The sequence below is a fragment of the Rhinocladiella mackenziei genome (genome assembly GCF_000835555.1).
Source record: "Rhinocladiella mackenziei CBS 650.93 unplaced genomic scaffold supercont1.4, whole genome shotgun sequence".
NCBI classification, from domain to species: Eukaryota; Fungi; Ascomycota; class Eurotiomycetes; order Chaetothyriales; family Herpotrichiellaceae; genus Rhinocladiella; species Rhinocladiella mackenziei.
In genome coordinates, this window is record NW_013550601.1 from 3,155,433 (window position 1) to 3,175,733 (window position 20,301).

The 20,301-nt window shown below is 50.7% G+C and overlaps 7 protein-coding genes across 7 annotated transcripts; 4 read left to right on the forward strand and 3 right to left on the reverse strand.

Moving 5' to 3' along the window:
* Nucleotides 1–179: 179 nt before the first annotated feature.
* Z518_06256 (uncharacterized protein) lies at nt 180–1,388 on the forward strand (the record flags this gene model as incomplete). Its single annotated transcript, XM_013417066.1, has 2 exons — nt 180–353; nt 417–1,388. The coding sequence occupies 2 exons, from the start codon at nt 180–182 to the stop codon at nt 1,386–1,388; spliced, it is 1,146 nt and encodes a 381-aa protein (XP_013272520.1).
* A 464-nt stretch (nt 1,389–1,852) lies between these two features.
* On the reverse strand, nt 1,853–3,319 carry Z518_06257 (uncharacterized protein; the record flags this gene model as incomplete). Its single annotated transcript, XM_013417067.1, has 1 exon — nt 1,853–3,319. The coding sequence occupies one exon, from the start codon at nt 3,317–3,319 to the stop codon at nt 1,853–1,855; it is 1,467 nt and encodes a 488-aa protein (XP_013272521.1).
* Nucleotides 3,320–4,160: 841 nt separating this feature from the next.
* Nucleotides 4,161–5,807, forward strand: Z518_06258 (uncharacterized protein; the record flags this gene model as incomplete). The annotated part of the gene is made up of 1 exon (XM_013417068.1): nt 4,161–5,807. The coding sequence occupies one exon, from the start codon at nt 4,161–4,163 to the stop codon at nt 5,805–5,807; it is 1,647 nt and encodes a 548-aa protein (XP_013272522.1).
* A 1,306-nt stretch (nt 5,808–7,113) lies between these two features.
* Nucleotides 7,114–8,313, reverse strand: Z518_06259 (uncharacterized protein; the record flags this gene model as incomplete). The annotated part of the gene is made up of 2 exons (XM_013417069.1): nt 7,114–7,642; nt 7,796–8,313. The coding sequence occupies 2 exons, from the start codon at nt 8,311–8,313 to the stop codon at nt 7,114–7,116; spliced, it is 1,047 nt and encodes a 348-aa protein (XP_013272523.1).
* Nucleotides 8,314–9,108: 795 nt separating this feature from the next.
* Z518_06260 (uncharacterized protein) lies at nt 9,109–10,292 on the reverse strand (the record flags this gene model as incomplete). Its single annotated transcript, XM_013417070.1, has 4 exons — nt 9,109–9,332; nt 9,393–9,945; nt 10,103–10,144; nt 10,191–10,292. 4 exons carry the CDS (start codon nt 10,290–10,292, stop codon nt 9,109–9,111), a joined length of 921 nt encoding a protein of 306 aa, XP_013272524.1.
* Nucleotides 10,293–12,191: 1,899 nt separating this feature from the next.
* Nucleotides 12,192–13,883, forward strand: Z518_06261 (uncharacterized protein; the record flags this gene model as incomplete). The annotated part of the gene is made up of 3 exons (XM_013417071.1): nt 12,192–12,334; nt 12,390–12,501; nt 12,558–13,883. 3 exons carry the CDS (start codon nt 12,192–12,194, stop codon nt 13,881–13,883), a joined length of 1,581 nt encoding a protein of 526 aa, XP_013272525.1.
* A 662-nt stretch (nt 13,884–14,545) lies between these two features.
* Z518_06262 (uncharacterized protein) lies at nt 14,546–16,213 on the forward strand (the record flags this gene model as incomplete). The annotated part of the gene is made up of 1 exon (XM_013417072.1): nt 14,546–16,213. The coding sequence occupies one exon, from the start codon at nt 14,546–14,548 to the stop codon at nt 16,211–16,213; it is 1,668 nt and encodes a 555-aa protein (XP_013272526.1).
* Between the last annotated feature and the right edge of the window lie 4,088 nt (nt 16,214–20,301).

Here is a 20,301-nt window from a genome sequence, read left to right on the forward strand (position 1 = left end):
GTCGTCAATCATGTTTGACAACCAACAGTAGGTGCGACTCGATCCGTTCTTCAAGGAATTCGTCTGCTGTTCTGTGAAACTTCACATACCTCCAGGCGCGTAAATGAACTGCGACGACCGCGAATATTCCGCCGCATATTCCCATTACATTCCTTCATCTCATTCACATATCGAAAGCAATGGACCACTATCAGAAGCCGCAGGACCTCGATGAACGACCTTCTTCCCGCTTTGCAGCAATGAGACCTGACAGAAAGACACTTCCGCGTCTATTTCGCAATCTAAAATATTTCTTCCTCGACTCCTGGTTCGACATTATATGCATACTCATCATCGCGGGCATTGCAGGAGCTGTACGTCGACATTATCGCCCCTTCTCACGCACCAATGCCACTAGCGACTGACCGACAGCACAGGTCTGGATAATCCAAGCCCACCCGTCCCTACTCTTCCCCCTCCTCGCGCCCGACGGTACGACATATAATCCTTCAATATCCTACCCTTACCGAGAACCGATTTTTTCTTCCCTGGCTGCCGGTTTAATTTGTGGATTCATTCCGGCCGCCATCATCCTCTTCGCGCAATTCTGGGTTCGCTCTTTCGCGGACTGTTCTTCCGCCATCTTGGGTCTGCTATACTCCCTATCCTCAGGGACGTGTTTCCAGGTCATCCTGAAGAAGTCCATCGGCGGGTTGCGCCCACATTTTTTGACCGTCTGTGAGCCCGTCATTCCTGAAGGCGTCGTGGGCCAAGGATTCAATGGTATCATGTACAGCGTTGGGCAAGTGTGTACGGGTAATCAATCAGACGTTAACAATGCGCTGCAAAGTTTTCCATCAGGACATACTGAGGTCGCTTTCGCCGGGCTCGGGTATTTGACCATCTACCTCTTTACGCATTTGAGGATTGGAGATCGCGATAGAAGCGTCAAGGCAGGCTTCTGGCGCATGGTGGCTGTTCTCGCCCCTATTCTACTCGCGACGTACATTTCTTGCACACTGGTTCTTGGGTACCATCACCATGCATATGACTGTTTCTTCGGCGCGGCCATTGGATCCTTGACGGCCCTCTTGGGATACCGCACCGCGTTCCGCAGCATTACTGACTCGAGAACGAATTGGAAGCCGAGAGTTGGTCGGAGATTGAAGAGAGCATTGGAGAGCGATGCCACAGAGTCGGATGAGCATGGACATAGAGATCTTGAAGAGGGATTGACTGGTGGTGTCGGTGGTGGTGTTCACGTCAACGGTAATGCCAATGGCGGGGAAGGGGACAGGGCCAGGGGAATCCAGCTCGTCAACGGCGACAGACGTGCCCCGTTCAGACGGGGTGTGAGAGAGTCTCTGAGTGACGGTGATACGGAGAACGAGAACGAAGCACGTAATTGAGGATCACATCGTTAGAAAGCGAGGACCACAGGACTTATGTTAAGTTTGGGTAGTCCCATTATTGATAGACACTAATACCGGTATAATTGACATGCCTGACTCTGGTATAGAGTTCAGACATTTGATGGACCTATATTTCTTGCATTTCTTGTCGTCGTCTTTCTCGTCTTGTTCCTTGCACAATTCGATCCATTCGTTCAATACCGAGCATTAGCACATACTCAGCTCACGATCGGTTCCGGCAATAGAAGATCGATGGGGCCGTGGTCGAGGCCCAGACGTTGAAATGATCAGGTCAAATCATCATATCGAAACATCAAAAGGAGCCCCAGGAAGCACCGTAGGCATAAGCATAAGCATTGCCTTCAATATATTCGTTGACTCATCGTATCCCGCTAAATTCTTGTGCCTCTCTACCTAGTGGACTAACACGATCATCGCTCAAATTTCAAATCGGCGCGGGTTCACGCTGCGGGTTTCGATAGAGGCGATTCATTCGGCGATGGAGGACGATTACTCGTGCCTCCTGCATCTGTTTCATCCCTATCTCTATCTCTTTCCTTCGTTTTTTCCTTCTCTTTTTCTCTCTTCTCCTTCGCAGCTTCTCTCTCACGCCTGCGTCGGCGGCGTTCTTCCCTCTCATCCTCACCACTCGCATTAGCACTAGTACTAGCACTCACGCTCGCACTCGCGGGACATGCTGAAGTCAGCGGGCTCAAGCCGATACCTAGCCCTTGTCCTCCTGAGGCCGGAGTCCCTTCTCTGTCCTTGCGGTCGCGCGTCTTTCGCCTGACACTGGCCGTGGAGCTGACGCTGCTTCCGCGCCGGACGCGCTCGGGGAGAGGGCGCTCCACGCTGCCGTCGAGGTCGAGATGAGGCGTCGAAGACCGCGATGATTGTCCGCTTCGACTGTGCGTTGAGTCCGTATCGGGACCTGTCCTGCGTCGAGTTCCGGTCCCCCCCGCACCGCGGGCGTGGCCGTCTTTTTCGGAAAGTGAGGCATGTCGAGACGAGTGGCCATGTGCATGATGACCGTGGGGATGTTTCTCGAGATCATGATGGCGTCGGGAATGGCGTTGGGATGTCAATCGCCAGGCTCCCGTCCACCACTTCCAGCCACCGACTTCTTTCGCTCTGGCACGGCGTTGGAGGTTGAGTTTCCTCCGCAGTCCGGCGCGCCGCTCGTTTTCCTTTTCCCAATACTCAGTCCGGTATTCTTCCCAGTTCTCACGGAACTCGGGGCTGAAGGATTTCGGGAGCAGGAGGAGCATGATCCCGTCACCGCCTTGGGCTAAGTCTTCTTCCACAATGACGCCCGTCTCGTGCTCTACCAGGTGCCAATCTGATCCGCCCGCTTCACGCCACAGGCCAAAAGGCAGAAGGAAAGCTAAGTGGCCGAGCATTTCTCGCCAGAATTTACCGCGGATGACCACCACGCGGAGATTGAAAGGTCGAAGGCCACGGTTCGTGGTCCCCAGCCATTTGCGCGGCCAACGGATACCTCTTTCCCATTGTCCGGTGCCCCAGACCAATAAAACCGTAACTGCGCCGCACATGAGGGCTAGTTTTTCTAAAGTTTCCACGACCCAGTAGACCGAACCACCGAGACCCATCCCGTCTTCTCGTGGGCGGAGGAAGAGGGCGTAGAAGAAGAATCCATTCCAGAATGCGAGGATAAGGAGGAAGAAAGTGTTCAGACGTCGTCGAGAGACGAGGTGGAGGTACTGTGCTCGAAGAGAAGACTCGAGGATTAATAGGTTTAGATAGATCTGAGGAGGAGAAGATGGAAGAGTGGAAAGGTGAGGGTCGAGCATATATTTCTCGGATTGAGAGGACTTTCCCAGAGCAGGGAGGGGTGTTGCTGGAGGGGTCTTGATGTCAGTCGTAGACGCTCCTTTGACGATTTGATTTAGTCGCGATTCAGAAGCCATGGCAGGGAAGGCGACCAAGGCCGATGCGGCTGTGGTAGGAACTTCAGCGTGAATCACCTGGGTGCCATGGATGAAGGTCAGAGGTGGATGTCTCTCTTGAGACTCTGTTCGGGTCATTCACCAGAGAGTGCCGGAATGCAACAGAGGCGTTACTCGGCCCTACTACTCTTTCATGAATCCAACTCTTTCGTGTCCCCCCAAGGCATGCTCGCGCTCAACCGAAGGTCAGAAGGGCTAGGATGGGGGAAGAGGACGGAATCAATGCTAGTTCGACACAGGAGTCTCGGTTTCGAAACGAACTGCAAAATAAGAGGGTTATACACGCCAGATCCGACCAAAACCTCGTGTTGACCGGGTGCACAGCATGGGAGTATGCTGCGCAAAGACGGACGAGATGGAAAAACCCGTGTCTAAAGTCCGGTCGCTTCCTCCGGCCGAATGCTTGTCCGTCCCCCCTCCGTATTGTTCTCTCCATACCATTCTCGTATCCCTTGCAATCTACCGCAACCATGGTGACGACTTCTGAAAAGACTCCTTGCCTCGTACGTCAATGGTGCTGCCTCTAGGACCCATCCATCCCTCCATTCATTCTGGCATTAATTGCGCTGCCTGATTTTCTCTCTCGCCTTTGAAGAATCTAGAGTACAACTCCTAATTTAATCGAGCTTCACCTCGCTCCCACAGTTCGTGTATGAGACGAACTCTACCTTCTTCTCTCCTAGAGGCAGCTCCCAAGACTACAGGCACCTATTCGCACCACAATCGTTCCTTACGATTCCAATCTACCGCAAGTGTCACTGAAGAGGAAAATTTCCCTCCAACATCTCACCGTCCACCCCTTATGTCGGCCGACGCAGCTGAGTCCGATACCGGACTTCAGACTCGTCCCCAACAGAGTCCCCTGGCCTCGAGACGCAGCCAGGCAGAAAATCCACGGAGGAGGAGGCTCGAGGGTCTCTTCCCTCTCAGCTACAAGCAAGGATTCAGTCAGTGGTGGACGGCATTACCTGCGGCCCAAGCTGAACATAAAGTCCTTTCTTTTGTCCCTTACCTGCGAACGCCTCCGACACATACACAAATTGGTTCTGAACCTCCCTCTGCGAATGCTTCAACACTCTCAGTCAACTCTTCCCCCTCCGCGGAAGCCACGTCTGTGACGACAAGTTCCATCACCGACCCATACGGCCCTCGAACATGGTATTCGCGAATGGTGCCACTTGGTGGGAAGAACAGAGCATTGAATGAATTCTCCGTCGAACGGACCGGCGAGACCGCCGATCATAATCTCGTCATATTGCATGGTTATGGCGCTGGGTTGGGATTCTTTTACAAGAATTTTGACGCCCTATCGCGAGCACCAGGATGGCAACTCTATGCCTTGGACATGTTGGGAATGGGCCGTTCAACTCGACCACCATTCAGAATAAAAGCAAAGACGCGGGAGCAACAGATTACCGAAGCGGAGGATTGGTTCATCGACTCCCTAGAAGAATGGCGTGTGAAGAAAAAGATTGACAAGATGACCCTGGTCGGCCACAGTATGGGCGGATATATGGCTGTATGCTATGCGTTGAAATATCCAGGACGACTGAACAAGTTGATCCTCGCCTCACCGGTTGGAATTCCCGAGGACCCTTACGCCACCCATGCTGCAATGCCCGAGCCTCCGGAATCAACCCTTCAAAACGAATTCACCCAAGATCAAGCGAGTGAGACGGTGGTGATGACAGACAACAATAATTTCCTAAACGCAGGAAAGAAAGCAGAAGAGGCACGGCAGAAAGCTAATCCCAACCGCATCCCCGTTGACGGAGATGACGAGCTACCCGCCCCAAGACGTCCGTTACCCAAATGGCTGACGTATCTTTGGGATGCAAATATCTCACCATTCAGCTTTGTTCGCTGGTCAGGTCCTCTGGGCCCACGATTAGTATCAGGCTGGACGAGTCAAAGATTTTCACATCTTCCCGTTGAAGAAGCTCGTGCGCTACATGACTACAGCTACAGTCTATTCCGATTGAGAGGGAGTGGTGAGTATGCGCTGGCTTATATCCTCGCACCCGGTGCGTTTGCCCGAAATCCGTTAATTCGACGAATTCATATGATTGGTCGTCGGCAATTGACCCCTGACTCGTCCAACCCTGCATCAGAACCGCAACGGGAAAATGGCATCCCTGTTGTCCTCATGTACGGTGAGAATGATTGGATGGATGTCAAGGGTGGTTACGCTGCAAAAAAGAAAATTGATGCCGAGCGCGCACGTGCATTGAAGGGCAAGTCCGCGGCTGAAATTGCAGAGGACCAAGGAGGTGCCAAAGTCGTCATCATCAAGAACGCCGGCCATCACGTTTATCTGGATAGTCCAGATGAGTTTAACGAGGTCATGCTCGCGGAGATGGAAGATGTGCGGAAACGAAGTGAAGGAAGAAAGAAAGGTGGAATGAAGGGAGTTCGGCTTGTTGAGAGAAAGAGTGACAAAGCACCTTGAGCCAATGAACCACTTTTGGAAACACCTTCAACATCCCGGAATGACCTGCACTGTACAAGGAGAAAGGGGTACGATCCGACAGCATGAATTCCCCCCTATTTCAGCGCATAGTCACTGAGTTATCAACGGCAACAACGTGCTGAACTCTGCCAGATGCCTGTAATGTTGCGCAAGAATCCGACACCCTTCACGAGCTGGCCCCTTTTCCAGGGAGTCAGATCAAGGACTTCAACATCCATTGGCCGACTTATCAAGCTGTATCATTCTCCCTCCCACCCTACAACCCTTTTTCATCTCAAATCTGGCACACTTCTGCCACGCCAAGTCATGCCCCTGGATTTCAGAATAACCGAACGATGATACAACCCTTGTCGACTGCGCAGTCCGGTTGTGGTTTCATCAGGATAAAGCCGAATATACATTTTCCAAGAGGATTCAGGGCGTAACGAAAGCAGGTCGTTTTTGGTTGGGCCAAGCATGTTCTGATTTTTTTGAGCTCTTTGATCATTTTCAATAGAGTGATGCATCGAATTCTCTCCGGGCTGTACTCTCTGATCGAGAGTTGACGTTTGATGTGTCTTGTCTATCATGACGCATTAGAAAACAAGCAATAGAGATTTTGCATTGGCTGTGGGGTGTCATAGACCGAGGTTCAATGGAAAAGAAAACCCCAGGGTATAGAACAATTTCTGGTAGCAGAATGTTTGCAAAATGGATGGAGATTCCTTTAATTAAACTAGAGCAGACGCTTTGGATCTTGCTGTACTCCAAAAGTGCGTAAGGATACTCGCAGTCGTCAAATATCAAGGGAGGGAGCTATAAGGCTGTGAGCCAAAAGGGGAAGATGGGGTGCGCTAAACTGCCTCCTCATATAGACGGGGGTTCTAGAATGGAGAATTTGGTTGGATAGAACAGAACTCGAGATCGTGTTCGTGAGCCCGGGCTTCGTAGTGCTTAAGATGGTCAAATTTACAATGCCGATTCAAGGGCAATAGAATGGACACGAGGTCCGGAAATGATTTGATTGGCAACGTTCAGAGAACACACGGAACAGAACAGCAGTGTCGATAACGAAAAGAGAGAGCAGCGTTGAGATTGTCTTGATGTTGAAAACCCGACTACAATTCACCCGCGGGACACTCTGTTTCTTCCAGCGCAGGAACTTTCTCCTTCGACATCTTATCTCAGTAGCCATGCCCAAGGTCCGGAGCCTCTGATCATCCTCGATCACTGCTCGCTGTTCGCTGTTCCAAGAACGACTTACCACAAGCAGGCGGGCCAGCCGTAATGCCTTCCTCGGATGATCTCACGGGGTCTCATCAACCAAATACACTAGCTTCTCCCCGGAGACCTTCTCCGTTTTCAGATCCTCCAGCCCCTTCAGTACGCCCTCCAATCCACCCTTGCCGACTTTCTCCTTATGCGGCTTCAACTTGCCCTCCGCCAACAGCTTCTCTGTCATCGACATAAACATCTTCGCAAACTCGTAATCCGCTGAGATCGCAGGAATCGTGTTGGGACCCATCTTAAATTCCTCCCCGAAGATACTGTACATGATTGTCACCGTGCTTTTGACGTCGTCGCGGGGACATTTCATCGGCACAATTGCCCCGTATAGACAATCTTTGGAATCTGACGACAAGGCGTCGGCGCAAAACTGTGCGGATTCTTTCACACTGATCGTGTCCCAGGCGAGAGTTAGGGTGTTGGATGTATACGAGCGGATGGTGGCCGGAGCGGAGGCATCGTGATAGTCGAAAACCGCGTCAGCGCCGAGACTTTTGACGTACTCGAAGTTCCGGGGTGAGCAGGTGGAGAGCACAGCGTAGCCTGATCTACACCCAGGGAGGAAACGAGGATGTTAGTTTAGATCTTCGGTTCTGCATGCTGTGGTTAAAAAAGAAGGGGGGAAGGGAAGGACGACAGAAAGTATGTTTCATTTTCTTGACGCGAAAAGAGCGAGAAGGGAATGTTTGGTATATACTTACAACTTTGCATACTGCACGCCCAAAGCACCGGTAGCGGAACTTCCACCGTAGATAAGAACATAATTTTTAGATTTCACCGGATCCGTAGGCAAATTGAGCTTGAGAGCCTGCTGATACAAGCCCTGTCCCACAGTCGCGGCACCCAAAGAGATCGTAGCGGCTTGTTCAAAGCTCATGCCATCGGGGATTTTCATCTGCACATCACCCTTCGCGACAATGTATTCGGCAAAAGCACCATCTTCGGGCTGCACGAAATTACCGCCATGCGCAACGCCGCAGATTCGGTCTCCCTTGCTCCAGGCCTTGGTTACTGCGGGCCCGACTTGTTCGACGATGCCGGAAAAATCGCAGCCAAGCAGACCGTCGGGGGCTGCGAAACCGAAGGCAACGTGCTTCCAGTCTGCGGGGTTGAGAGCCACGGCAACGGTTTTGACCAGGACGTAGTCGTCGCGTAGTTTGGGAAGGGGCCGGTCCTTTTCGACAACGGCTTCGTTGCCGTGCATGGCGATGGCTTTCATGTTTGGATTTTGGATTGGGTACTGTGAAGACGAGAGACAGGGAGAGGCTGTAGGTCAGATATAAGGGGAGTATCAGTCAATGCAAATGCTGCTGGAGTCCTCGACACCTCACAGGTGGTGGAGGGTTAAGAATATCAATGACAGAACGAAAACGTTGATCAGTAGAAGAAATGGGAGCAGTGTAGAGGACGAACATAGAAATATAAATGATGTTGAAATGATATCATTGTTGGAGTTGGAAGTGTTTCACACCATAAATGACCTCAGTAAATACCTGGGAAATGCCACGGCCAAAATTGGATCGAAGTGAAATTTGGATGGGATAGGAGGAGAAATGCCGGCTAACCGTTAAGACAAGACAGATGGATCGGTAATAATGTGTGCATATGCGTTCACTGTTCATTCTGAAAATGAAAAATAAGCCGGAAGTGCAGTAGATCCAGGGAAGGAAAAGGCTGTTAGGTGGAATCATTGCTTTGGCCGCGTTCCACTTGAGCAAGTGGCTAGCAAATCTGGCTTACTTGCTCTGTTCGAACCTGACATGGATGAAAGACCGTCCGTGGGGTTCCTGAAAAGAATCGCAAACAGTTTGTCGAGGGTATTCCGTCGGCAGCTGGGAGGTAAAACTTTTAGATCCAAAATGGAAAGTCCATAATTTATTGTGATGGTTCATGTAATTCCTGTTGAATGCGTGGGGCCTGCTTGTGGTTTGAGGGTAGCCTCAGGCAGCCGACAGTTCTGTGTGCTTGGTTCCGTCAAGATAGCTCCAAGTTAAGATGTATTTTTGATCTTTCTTCAAGTCGCAGCTGACCATACACGCACAAGCCATTCTTGAAACCCCTCAGGTCTGAAAGACACCAACTGATTGAGGTTTGTATTGACAAAATCATAGCGTCCTTCCGCTGTAGCAATCAAATGATGGACTCGAGTTTCTCGAGCACGGTCACCTACTGCTCGAGCATAGGTCAAGGAATCTTGTAAGGAGCTTCTCGTGTAACCTGATATTTCAAAGGATCGTCCTAAACCGGTCAGTACCGTCTCCATCCAAATCGAGCGACTATCTGATTGCAGATTCGTACCTTGAACCTGTTCGGCGATGGCAACCACATCTTGAACACTCATTCGTTCTCCTCGTAATCTGAATTCTCGTGGCCATGAGGGAAGATCCAATGCTGCAACAACAAACCTGGCCACGTCCCTTGCAGAGGTCATACAAATTGTGGCGGGCTGTCCAGCAGAGTTGAGATAAGGAATTTGTGCTCTTCTTTGTCGGAAGTCCATCAGGTAATCACCTTCCTGCCCAATGTGACTTCGCAATCCAATTTGTGAGGCTGCCATACCCCCCGGAGCAAATCGCTCGTAGAGAACACCACAGGTGAAGACTGTGAACCTCATGCCTGACGCCTCGTGTTGGTGAAGTCGGAGGATGGCTGCACGACGACCATTATCGAGAAGATCGTTTTGAGGGCGTAAAGAAGGAGGTCCACCGAATTCTGAAGGTACAAAACGTCGAACGTGAGCTGCTGCTGCGGCGTCAACCAGGGCCAATTGAGCGTTGCCGCCAATGGTAGATATGACGGTGTCGACGCCAGCAAGCTTGAATCGGAGGTCCGAAGGGTTGGAATAATCTACCTGGTTGATGATTCAGTTAGTTGTAATGATTGGGCAGGTCCGCAGGCAGTGTTATGAGGTTCTGGTCATCGGGGATCCAGATTCGAGTGTTCCTTCCCCCACCACGGTGCCGGCAAGATACAGAATCGATAGAAAAGTGAAATAAAACATGACTCACCTGGAGTACTTGCCAACCTCTAGCGGTCAGGCCGGGACTAGGCTTGATTCATTAGTGATTGTATATCGGAGAGGTCGATCAAACGTACCCTTCTGGATAAGATGACGAACTGATGTGACGTTTGAGTAGCGAGGCTATTCGCAATGTACTGGGCTAACCCGTTGGTACCGACAACAGCGACTTTGATCATGATTGCGCTTTGATCAGAGGAATTTCGGACGGCGTCGTACATTTGGAAATGTATTTGATCGAAAACAGCATTGTGACAAGGCAACCTTGTGTTGTGTCAAGTGAGTCAAATAAATCGCAGCAACACCGTCAGTATGTAGACAAGCGAGTAAATGCAGTCTAACATTTGTGCATCACTGCCTGCGCAGGACTATGTATAACTGGATAGTAGGTCAATTAAAGAGGTCTTCTCACATACGATAGGGTCCAAGGAAGTATTTAGGCGTGAGTAGTGGACCCAGACTATGGAAAGAAACCACCAATAGGGACTAGCCCGGGGGGAGGGAATAGGAGAGAGACGCAACACGAGGCGGAAAAGGACAGGAGTTTTCCAAGCAATCATTGCCAATGATAATGATCATCCTTCGAGTCATTCTAGGCAGAACAGGCATCGAAGCGATTCCCTTGAGTATGAGTCGTACTAGAAGCCAGGCGGTGGTGATAGATTACTCCATATAATACATCAGCGTGTTCATGATTGGAAGAATGGCAAAACCGGTGTCGATGATGCAGTTGAATCTGGAAGGAGCCCGAACCGTCTCGGGAGATTGACGGCGTGAGTGTTAAAGGGGATGGAGAACTTGTCGCGCGTCGGACATGAGAATAAGTCATGACTCGTCTAGGGGGGGGCATTGTAGCGGTCCTTCTGCAGAACTTTGCGAAAATACAGCTTGGTGCAGTTCGAAGCCTTAAATTCTTCAAGGGACTTGTCCAGTGGCACGAACTGGTTGTCGAAAGGCTAGTGGTATTGCTGGAGCCAAAGTACCAAGAAGAGTGGGTTGCTTGGTTTGTGGTAGCGGTCAGCCCTATCAGGCGCGCTATGGGAATGAATATGGCGCAATGCAAGGGCTAGAAAGACCATGTGGCCAATCCGACTTGCTGACTCGTATTTGTTAGCCCGCCCATGTAGGCAATGAAACTTTGTTGCCTTGCTCTGTGGAGTCTTGTCTACCGGGGTCTTTTACTCTGGTAGGATCAAACGAACTTGGTTGGAAGTTTCAAAGAAATTTGAGTAGGCGAGAAGAATTCTCCCCCGGGGAGGAGAGAAGAGGGCGGGGGCCGGGTTTGGATCCGTTTGTTCGGAGAGGACGCGCATCGGGTGGTTATTGGAACCCCGGAAGGACAAGACTTGGAAGCGGTCTTGATCCTCATGCGGAGCGGCTGAGATCATTGTGACATTCGTCAGGCGAGCCGGCAAATGGGAAATACTAGTACCGAGCGTTGAGGCTCGACTCGGACATCGAGCTGAATGTCAGCATCCTACAGCAAAAAGCCGCAATTGCTTGGGATGTTCCTCGATGTCAGTCACGTGTTGTCGCGATTCGATCGCGATTCGGGATGCCAGTGGTCGATCAACAGTCATCGATAATATGCAGCCGATAAAGGTGAAGAAGGTCCATGCGAAGAAAAAACACCCAAGTGATTGACGATCATTTGGAATTTCCAGAGGCAAACCATCATGTCCATTGAGTTCAATGTGAATGGAAGAGGCGGAAGCTCCTCTATGCGATCACATGATATCAACACGCGTCACGTGTATCTCGGCCGCAGGGTCGGTGATGCAGCATGCTGACACTTTCTGTGTCTTACTCACAATTGCAATTATCTTGTTAAAATCCGAGTACGTACTGTCTTGATGCAACTGGCCAACCGGGCTGAACTCACAAGCGCTGTCGGTGATTGTGGTGCCAGTGCCGTGGTGCGAATTGGGCCAAGCCCAAATGGCGTGAATGATACGACGCGACTCTCTCACTGTACCGCGTCGCTGCAACGACGCAAACGACATGACCCTCGTTTTCTCTCTTTCTCCACTTCACCTTGTTCATACGCGGTCATAACCACTCTTCCCTCCTTCACAACAATGGAAGAATGTTCAGACGATAAGGCCGAGTCTGGTCATGACCCAGACCTTAAGCCTCAATATGCATTTCAAGTCCATCGTCACTCTTCCATATCGTCCACCACTCCCGCCGCGAAGGTCAAGGCCAAGAGAAGAAGAACAAGGTCGGGAATCTCAACTATTTAACAACCTCGAACTGTCCTATCTGACTGTCTCTAGTCCCCAAGATCATGCCATCCTTGAAGCCGCATATGTCAAGAATTCCAAACCAGATAAAGCTGAGAGAGCACTGATTGTCCGTCAAGTTGACTTGGGTGAGAAAGAAGTTCAGGTGCGCGCAGACAATGTCCCTGCCCTGAGCATTCCTAAAAGCTGACCTTGTTGGAGATTTGGTTCCAGAATCGTCGCCAGAATGATCGTCGAAGGTCAAAACCATTGCAGCCTCATGAACTCGTTGCACATTTCCGCAATAGTCCTGTCGGTCCTCTTCCGCTTCACATGACTTCGCCTCCCATTCCAGAAGATACGGTTGCATCGAATACACGTCCAAATCTTTCTCCTGCATCCGAAACAATCAACCGACCAGCCTCCAGGGCTTCTGGCATTCATGATCTCCTCCACCCCACCTCTTCGCCCGAAGCCAGTCCCGATCAAGACGCCGCTCAAGGTGGCACACAAAACACAGCAGCCCAGTCCACACCGCTGTCCGGCCGTGAAAACACGACAAATGAAGCGACACCAGAGAAGCAGGGGATCAAGGTTGGAGAGAGTGATACGAAAGAACAGGAGGGCAGTGGCGAGACAGGAAGCGGGAGAAAGAGAGATCACGACGAGATGACCGGAGCAAAGACTGGGCCATCGTCCTCCAATGAGGCCGAGACGCCTTCTCGAGTTAGGGAATCTCTTCCAAGAAGTTCGAGTATGGTCCGATTGGCCATGACTGTGGATGGAGCGGTGAAGATTCGAATCAACAATGAACCCACACCGTCACCAGAGAAACCATGCGCTGCACCGCCAGCTTCACAAGAAAAGGCCAAGGGTGGACTCGCCCGAAGCAAGAGTGCTATGGGCGTCGATACCCTTCGAGAATCCGGACAAGGACCACGATGCGAGGCTATCGGAGCTGGTTTCGGTCGGTCGCGTGATGCCAGAACTTGGGAATTTTTCTGTGACAGTAACAGCAACGATGCCTTGGCGACACAAGCAGAAGCTGAAACCGCCGGTTCCGCAGTCAGTGCTATCAACCTCATCAGATCAAACAGTTTCAAATCACGTTCGCAAGCTCTCAGTCCGTCATTGACACAAGGCCGTACCCGTTCAACAACAGCCTTGAGAGAGGGCAAGCCGAAATTATCCCGTGCCAAGTCATCGCTGGGTCGTTTGCAAGGATTTGACGGTGTGACAGAATCGTCCGGCCACAAACCCAAACATTCCGGCCATGTTCGGTCGCCATCTGGGGATTCGGACAAGGAGAACTGGGCACCAGGCACACGAATGTCGGAACATGCCTTACGCAGAACCCAACCTAGTGGGTGTCAGCGACCGATCCTTCAAGAGAATAAAGACATGACATTTCCAGATCCCGGTTCTTCACGGAAGCGACGCGGTGAGAGAACGGGTGGTCAACCGTCTCCCAGTAAAGAGAAGGCCAAAGGTGAAGAGCTGGATTGTGTTCAAGGCTTGCTTTCATTGAGTCAAGGAGCATGGAGATGAAGCATTTTGTGATTCGTGATGATGGATGAAGTTTGGCATAGGAAATGGATAATCTTGCTTGATTAGGATGATAAGAGCAGCTTGCTTGACATGGAGCAATGCTCGAGGTGATTTGTATTTTAGACAAGGCAGCTTATCCAGTCCAGTCTTCTCGCTGTTCGCAGTCTATCGAAAACCAGAGAAACTAAAAGCAATAATCAAATGTTGATTGATTCAAATGCAATGTTTGTAACTTGGTCGTATGGCAGAGGGAGCAGACGAGAGGCACGTGGACGCCGACAATAATATTCAATCGACACGGCCAATCCACTCCGTTCCTTAACTCCGTAAGGCATCAATATTTTCAATTTAACATCAGAGCGATACCCTTTAGACGGACGTGTATCCCAAAAACCTTCTTCCGCTGCCTTTCCCTCCCTCCTCCTACACAAGACCACCAAAGTATATTCAATCCATCCCCCACGCTTTCGGGTACACGACGTTGACAACCTCCCATCTCATTCGCCGAAGAATACAACCTACATCCCTGTCTCACCCACCCTTGGTTGAGTTGAGCATTCATCTTTAATTGAATGTCTCGAATAACCCAGGACCTAGCCAGCAGTCCACACAATAGCCATGCGAATGTAAACGGCCTGCCCGCTTTCGCAGTCTCTTCCGCCATGCACGCTCTTTCCCACGCCAGGACGCGGGCATCATCATCAACAAGTAAAATCCCACACGTCGCCGTTGTCGGGGCCGGTATCTCAGGACTCCGGTGCTCAGATGTCCTCTCCCGCAGCGGCGTCAAGGTAACACTGTTCGAAGCCCGCAATCGCATCGGCGGACGCGTCCACCAAGCCTCATCCGGCGGCTACCTCATGGACATGGGCCCGAACTGGATCCACGGCACGAAGGGCAATCCGATCATGAATCTCGCCTCGAAGACTGGGACGACTGTCATGGAACCCGAGGAAGAAGGTGCCCTCTTCGACCGTCACGGCAGACGACGACCGGACCCCGAAGCCATCGAGCTCTCGAGTAAGATCTGGGAAATGGTGGTCGATGCGTTCAAGCATAGCGACGAACGTTCTTCCAGCATCGATCCCGGGACCAGTCTGTTCCAGTATTTCCAAGCCCAACTTTCAAGGGCCGGGATCGATGGACCGAAACGTGATGACCTTCTTCATGAAGCGCAGATGTGGGGTCCCTTCGTCGGCGACTCGGTCGAGAAACAGAGTCTCAAGTTCTTCTTTCTGGAAGAATGTATCGAGGGCGAAAACGTCTTTGTCGCCAGCACGTACAGCGCTATCCTACGCGAGATCGGTCGCACGGTGACAGAGTCTAACAAAATCGATTTACTTTTGGAAACAGAGATTGTCCATTGCAATTTCGAAACCTCTCCCGACGGCGAAAACGAGGCGATTACGCATACGGTGACACTCACAACTTCAACAGGCCACACTTGCACCTTTGACGAAGTCGTCATCACCTGTCCGCTAGGCTGGTTGAAACGCTACCACACCAGCGCATTCACACCGAAATTGCCCTCCAGACTATCCTCCGCCATCGAACACATCAACTACGGACGTCTAGAAAAACTATATGTGACGTTTCCCGAGGCGTTCTGGCTCTCTCCGTTCCAAGACGCCGAGACCGACAGCACTCACATTCACGCGCACACTCGCGGTAGAGATACGTCCAGCCACCCTATCTTCACCCACTTCCACGACCCGTCCTATATCCCTCACCCCGAGACCGAAAAATGGAACCAATCCGTCGTCTCCCTCGCGCATCTGCCCTCTCCCCACGCCCATCCTACACTGTTGTTCTACATCTACGGACCCTGCGCCACACACGTTGTCCAATCAATCCAATCCCTTCCACCGCACTCGCCTCAATATAACGAGACCCTACGTTTGTTCGCGGAACCATTCTACGCTCTCCTGCCTGGCTATCATCCCAACGACCCCATCTGTACGCCGACTTCATTCCTCATGACGCAATGGCAAGCAGACCCCTTCGCGGGCCATGGTTCATACTGTAATTTCCAAGTCGGCCTAGAACGAGGGGACGAGGATATCGAAGTCATGAGGTCCGCGGGAGGATTGAACGAGCAGGGTCTCTGGTTGGCAGGCGAGCACACGGCGCCGTTTATTGCGCTGGGGACCACGACAGGGGCATGGTGGAGTGGCGAAGGTGTCGCGAGACGGATTTGTGACAAGTACGGGATTAAGATCGAGGTTGCTGACGATGATGGTGCGGATGATGGTGCGGGTGGAATGAAGAAGATGCTGGATGGAGACCGAAGTAAAGCGGATGCGGCGAATTTGAATGGATTGGCGATATAATTCATTGATTTAATACAAGTCAGGATAGAAACGAAAAGATCCAAGGGGAAAAGAACGGAAAAGAAATGCTGAGTGTTAGAGAGTCTATCCATAGACCTAAGAACTTACTCATACGTGTGGTTGACCGATTATCCAATGTTGAATTTGTTTTCTCAACGAGGCCCATCACCCAGCAATTTCGACTGGTTGTGATTCTCTTTCTTGCATACCACCATCTCAACCGCAAGCACATTCTCATTTCCAATCTGAAAACTACAAGTCACCGACTCTCATCCGCATAGAAATCCAAGGGAAGCAGATGCCCTTCTAGAATCCCTCGAACGCTAATGTCGCACGCAATGAGTTCGTACCAGACTTAGAGCGGACAAGGTAGAAGGAAAAGGGGAAATCACCCACCCCCGGCACGGGGAAAGTTACTTACTTGGTTTGGACCCGCAAATAAGTATGTCCCACCATCTGACCGGCGACCTTTAGCGTCCTGTAGGTTCCAGATTTGTTGGAGAAGTGTGGACGCGTCTGGTGATCATGCCGTACCCGGACTTTTGGTACCAGCATCCAAGATATTCTTCCACAAACTGGCGTGAGTACCCGTCGTTGGACTCAGATCCGGCAAGGGTGACTGGGATCAATAATCGCCTCTGCAGCGTTGACATTGATCTGCAACATCGGACATTGCCCAAGGTCCGCCGCGAGAGAGTTGTAATTTCAGGGGATTGTAGAGGTTTGCTTGATCTGTCCCACTTGAAGACTCGAGAGATGTAAAATATCAGTGAGTACTTCTGAACGTTGGCCACGTTACAAAAATTTGTGATGGTCTCCAATCGCATCTTCGTTGTCTGCAGTCGGAGAATACTGCTGTTATAGATTGCTCGAGCTCTGGGGCTTTTTCCATGCTGGGCGTAAGATGGTCCTTGATTGCAGCTTTTGCCTTTCTCTCCGGGAAGTCGAACGAGATCCACCAGGTTGAAGAAAGGCTGTTTAGGTACTCCGGAGAGAATAAGTATATTCCAAGAATCGTCGCCATAGCTAGGAGAAAGAAGATCATAATAGGACTTGGGGAAGATGGCGCAGCTGCAATTCCACCCACCCATGGCGCATTAGCCGTTCTGAGTTCGAATATCCGCCTATATTATGCGAACTAGAAGGACATTGCAACTTGTACTCGCAACTGAGGTGCGGTCAGGATGATTGATGCGCCTTCCGAGGGTTTTAATTCTCTGATAAAAGTCTAACGGTTGTCTGCTCCAGGGGCCGACGGCAGAGATGAGGCTCTGGCCATGAACCATTTATCAGCCACGAAAAAAAGTCGTGAGCTTCATGACAGAGGATGCATCTCCAATGAGAACAAAATCCAACATAGTGTCTGGCATAGATACTCTTACCGCACCTCAGGCCACGTGAAATGTAGGGCCAGAAAGAAGGGCTTCAGAATGGTTTGTAACTCGCGACTTGACCTGCAATGTCATCATCGTCCAAGGTATTGTCATGCGGGCTAAATGCTGGATAGAGACAGCTAGCCATAGCATGAAGAAGATACGTTTTGTCATCTTATAGTGCTTTGTGGTTAGGTCAGACATGGCTGTACCTCCACAAGTTCAATGAGTCCATACGGCCGATGAAGCTCGCGGAGATCCAAATGCCTTCAGATCTTCGCCTCTTACCGGACGCAGTCCGTCATGTTTCAAGCAAGGACAGAAGGAGAACAGGGGATGAAATTTATGACGTTCAGTTTAGTGTGAAATATGCCAAGGCGCTAGTAACTGAGAATAAAAGCGGCCTTCGACACGCCCTCACTTAGTAAGATACCAATACAATTCCACTCGTTATTTACATTAGCGTGTTCACTATGCAGGTTGCCTTGTGGCGCCAATGAGATTTAGTCGCCATGCTCCTACGATACATCCCCTAGGAAAGCAAGTGTGGCGAGAGAGCGAGATGCAATGCCCGGTGAGGATAACCATCCTTGCTGCTTTCTCCTTAACTAAACGGAGATACCTATCTTCCAAGGCACGCGTAATGTGGACTACGCCGACCAGGGTGCCGAGCATGCATGAGGTATATCACCAAGAGCACGCTGTCCAGTCTCCTCTCAGCCAATGCAGCAGGATTGAAATCACTTGGCCATTGGCTACATCGCGTCCTGCAGAGGGCGTTTTAAATGTAAGTAAGCCTTTCGATGCTCCATCCTCTGATTGAAGGGGTATTACCAATTGAGAGGACACCATATTTGCTGGAAACGGCAGAACCTATGAAGAAGCTCAAGGGATTGCATCGCGTGGTGTTTGGTCACTTTGTGAATCGCCACTCGTCAAAGAGCGCGAACCTCATACAGCCTAGGCTCATACTCGTCCGAAGCTTGCATGATCGATCATCGACGGAGCAGCGCGTCCTGGTAACCGTCCATCGAGCTTGAATTTCCCACGGAAAGGAGAATCCTTCCAGGAAAAGCGAGAAAGGTGGAGCTTCGGCTTGTGATAGGACAGTTCCTCGGGCACTTCCTGTTGAAGAGAACCAAAGAGATGCGTGCGCACTCTGATGAAAAGGCCCGAGTTGATCTATCCGCTTGCCTGCACACGGGCCCAGTCCTTTACATCAAGAGCTATAATTGAAAGCACGAGATGACGCACAGTTCGATCCTCCTTCCGATCAGTTGGAATTTCTTTTGTGTCTTGTTGTGGAAAGGGGTAAAAAGATCGGACGGACTCATCCCATCTTTATTCCCTCGAATGATCCGCAAGGGTGGCAAGACCGTGTCTTCGACGTGAACACGTCTAACCATCCCCCTGTAATGACCGACTTGAAGAATGAAATGTACCAACTTCTGCGCGGAGATATATGATTCCGTTCGTCGATTTCCAAATTCGCAACGGTGAGTAAGGCTATGGTGCAGCCAACGTCTTCCAAACATTACATATGATATGTACACACCATTTCCCAGGTACGCTTCTTTCTCCTTCTAACTATTCTAAACTTTACGGATATGATGATCCGTGACTTCGTCGCGGAGCCTCGTGCTCGCATCTAGTGTCTAATAGCCACGACAGAGAGCAACTCTCCGTTAGGTTGACCGTGTTCAAGCCCGCTATCCACGTGGCCCTGTCTAAATACAGTGTTCCCTATGCGCTGAATTGTCTCCGTGCCTCTGGGAATGAGCTCCCGACAGTGAAGACAGCCACCATCTAAGTCATGAGAAATCCTCTAAAGAGACGTGGCGAGTCTTATGTTCAGGTCTGCCAGGCACATACATGCAAAGACATTCGTTTTCACAAGGGACCGTACGAAAGGGAGCCTTATATGCTTTCATTTTCAATCATTTCAGCGGTTCATATAGCCAAAAACATGAACTTCGGCATTCTAGCCCTCCTTGCTCTTTTTGAGACAACTGCCCTATCCACAGCGCCACCGGCGCTCAAAACAACGAATACGTCGACTCAGCATCTCAAGTCTGGCGCGTCATGAACTTTGTCTCTATGCCAACACGACAGCAGGACCATCAAGCCGTGTCTTTCGCGATCAGAACAGAAGAAATCACCGGCGTCAACGCAAATGTCGACTTCATCTTGCGGTGCCCGCGGCACTGGTAAGATGATCATCGATGATGAATCCAGGGACGGAAAGATTTACGCTTGCAACAACATCTCGTCATGATCTTTTGCTTACCACGAAGCCGCATTCCTCTGAACTTGGATTGTAAATGGTGAAGAGACTGGGTTTTGGTCAGGAAACATCCATCGCTCCCAAACCGGTCTGTTGCCATGTAGTTTTTGCGGACAACGGTATAAGTTGCTTGGCTTTTAACTCGAAGAACGGTTCCGTACATGTGATATACCCCGGTTCAAACCCGAGAACTTGACTCCCTTGTCAAAATGGCGGCTAGTTTTCTCCCCAGGATGACACATCGTGAAATACAAGATGTAGTGGCGGCGGACGTTGGATTGGGGGCCACTTTCTGGGCTGCTTTGCTTGTACTCGGCAGATTGTATACTCTTGTTAAGTCCGTTTTGATACACAGAACTACGCCCCTTTGTTTAATTTATTGTCATAACTTCGTCGTATGTTTCGCGTTGCCGTCGGGCCTTTCAAACATG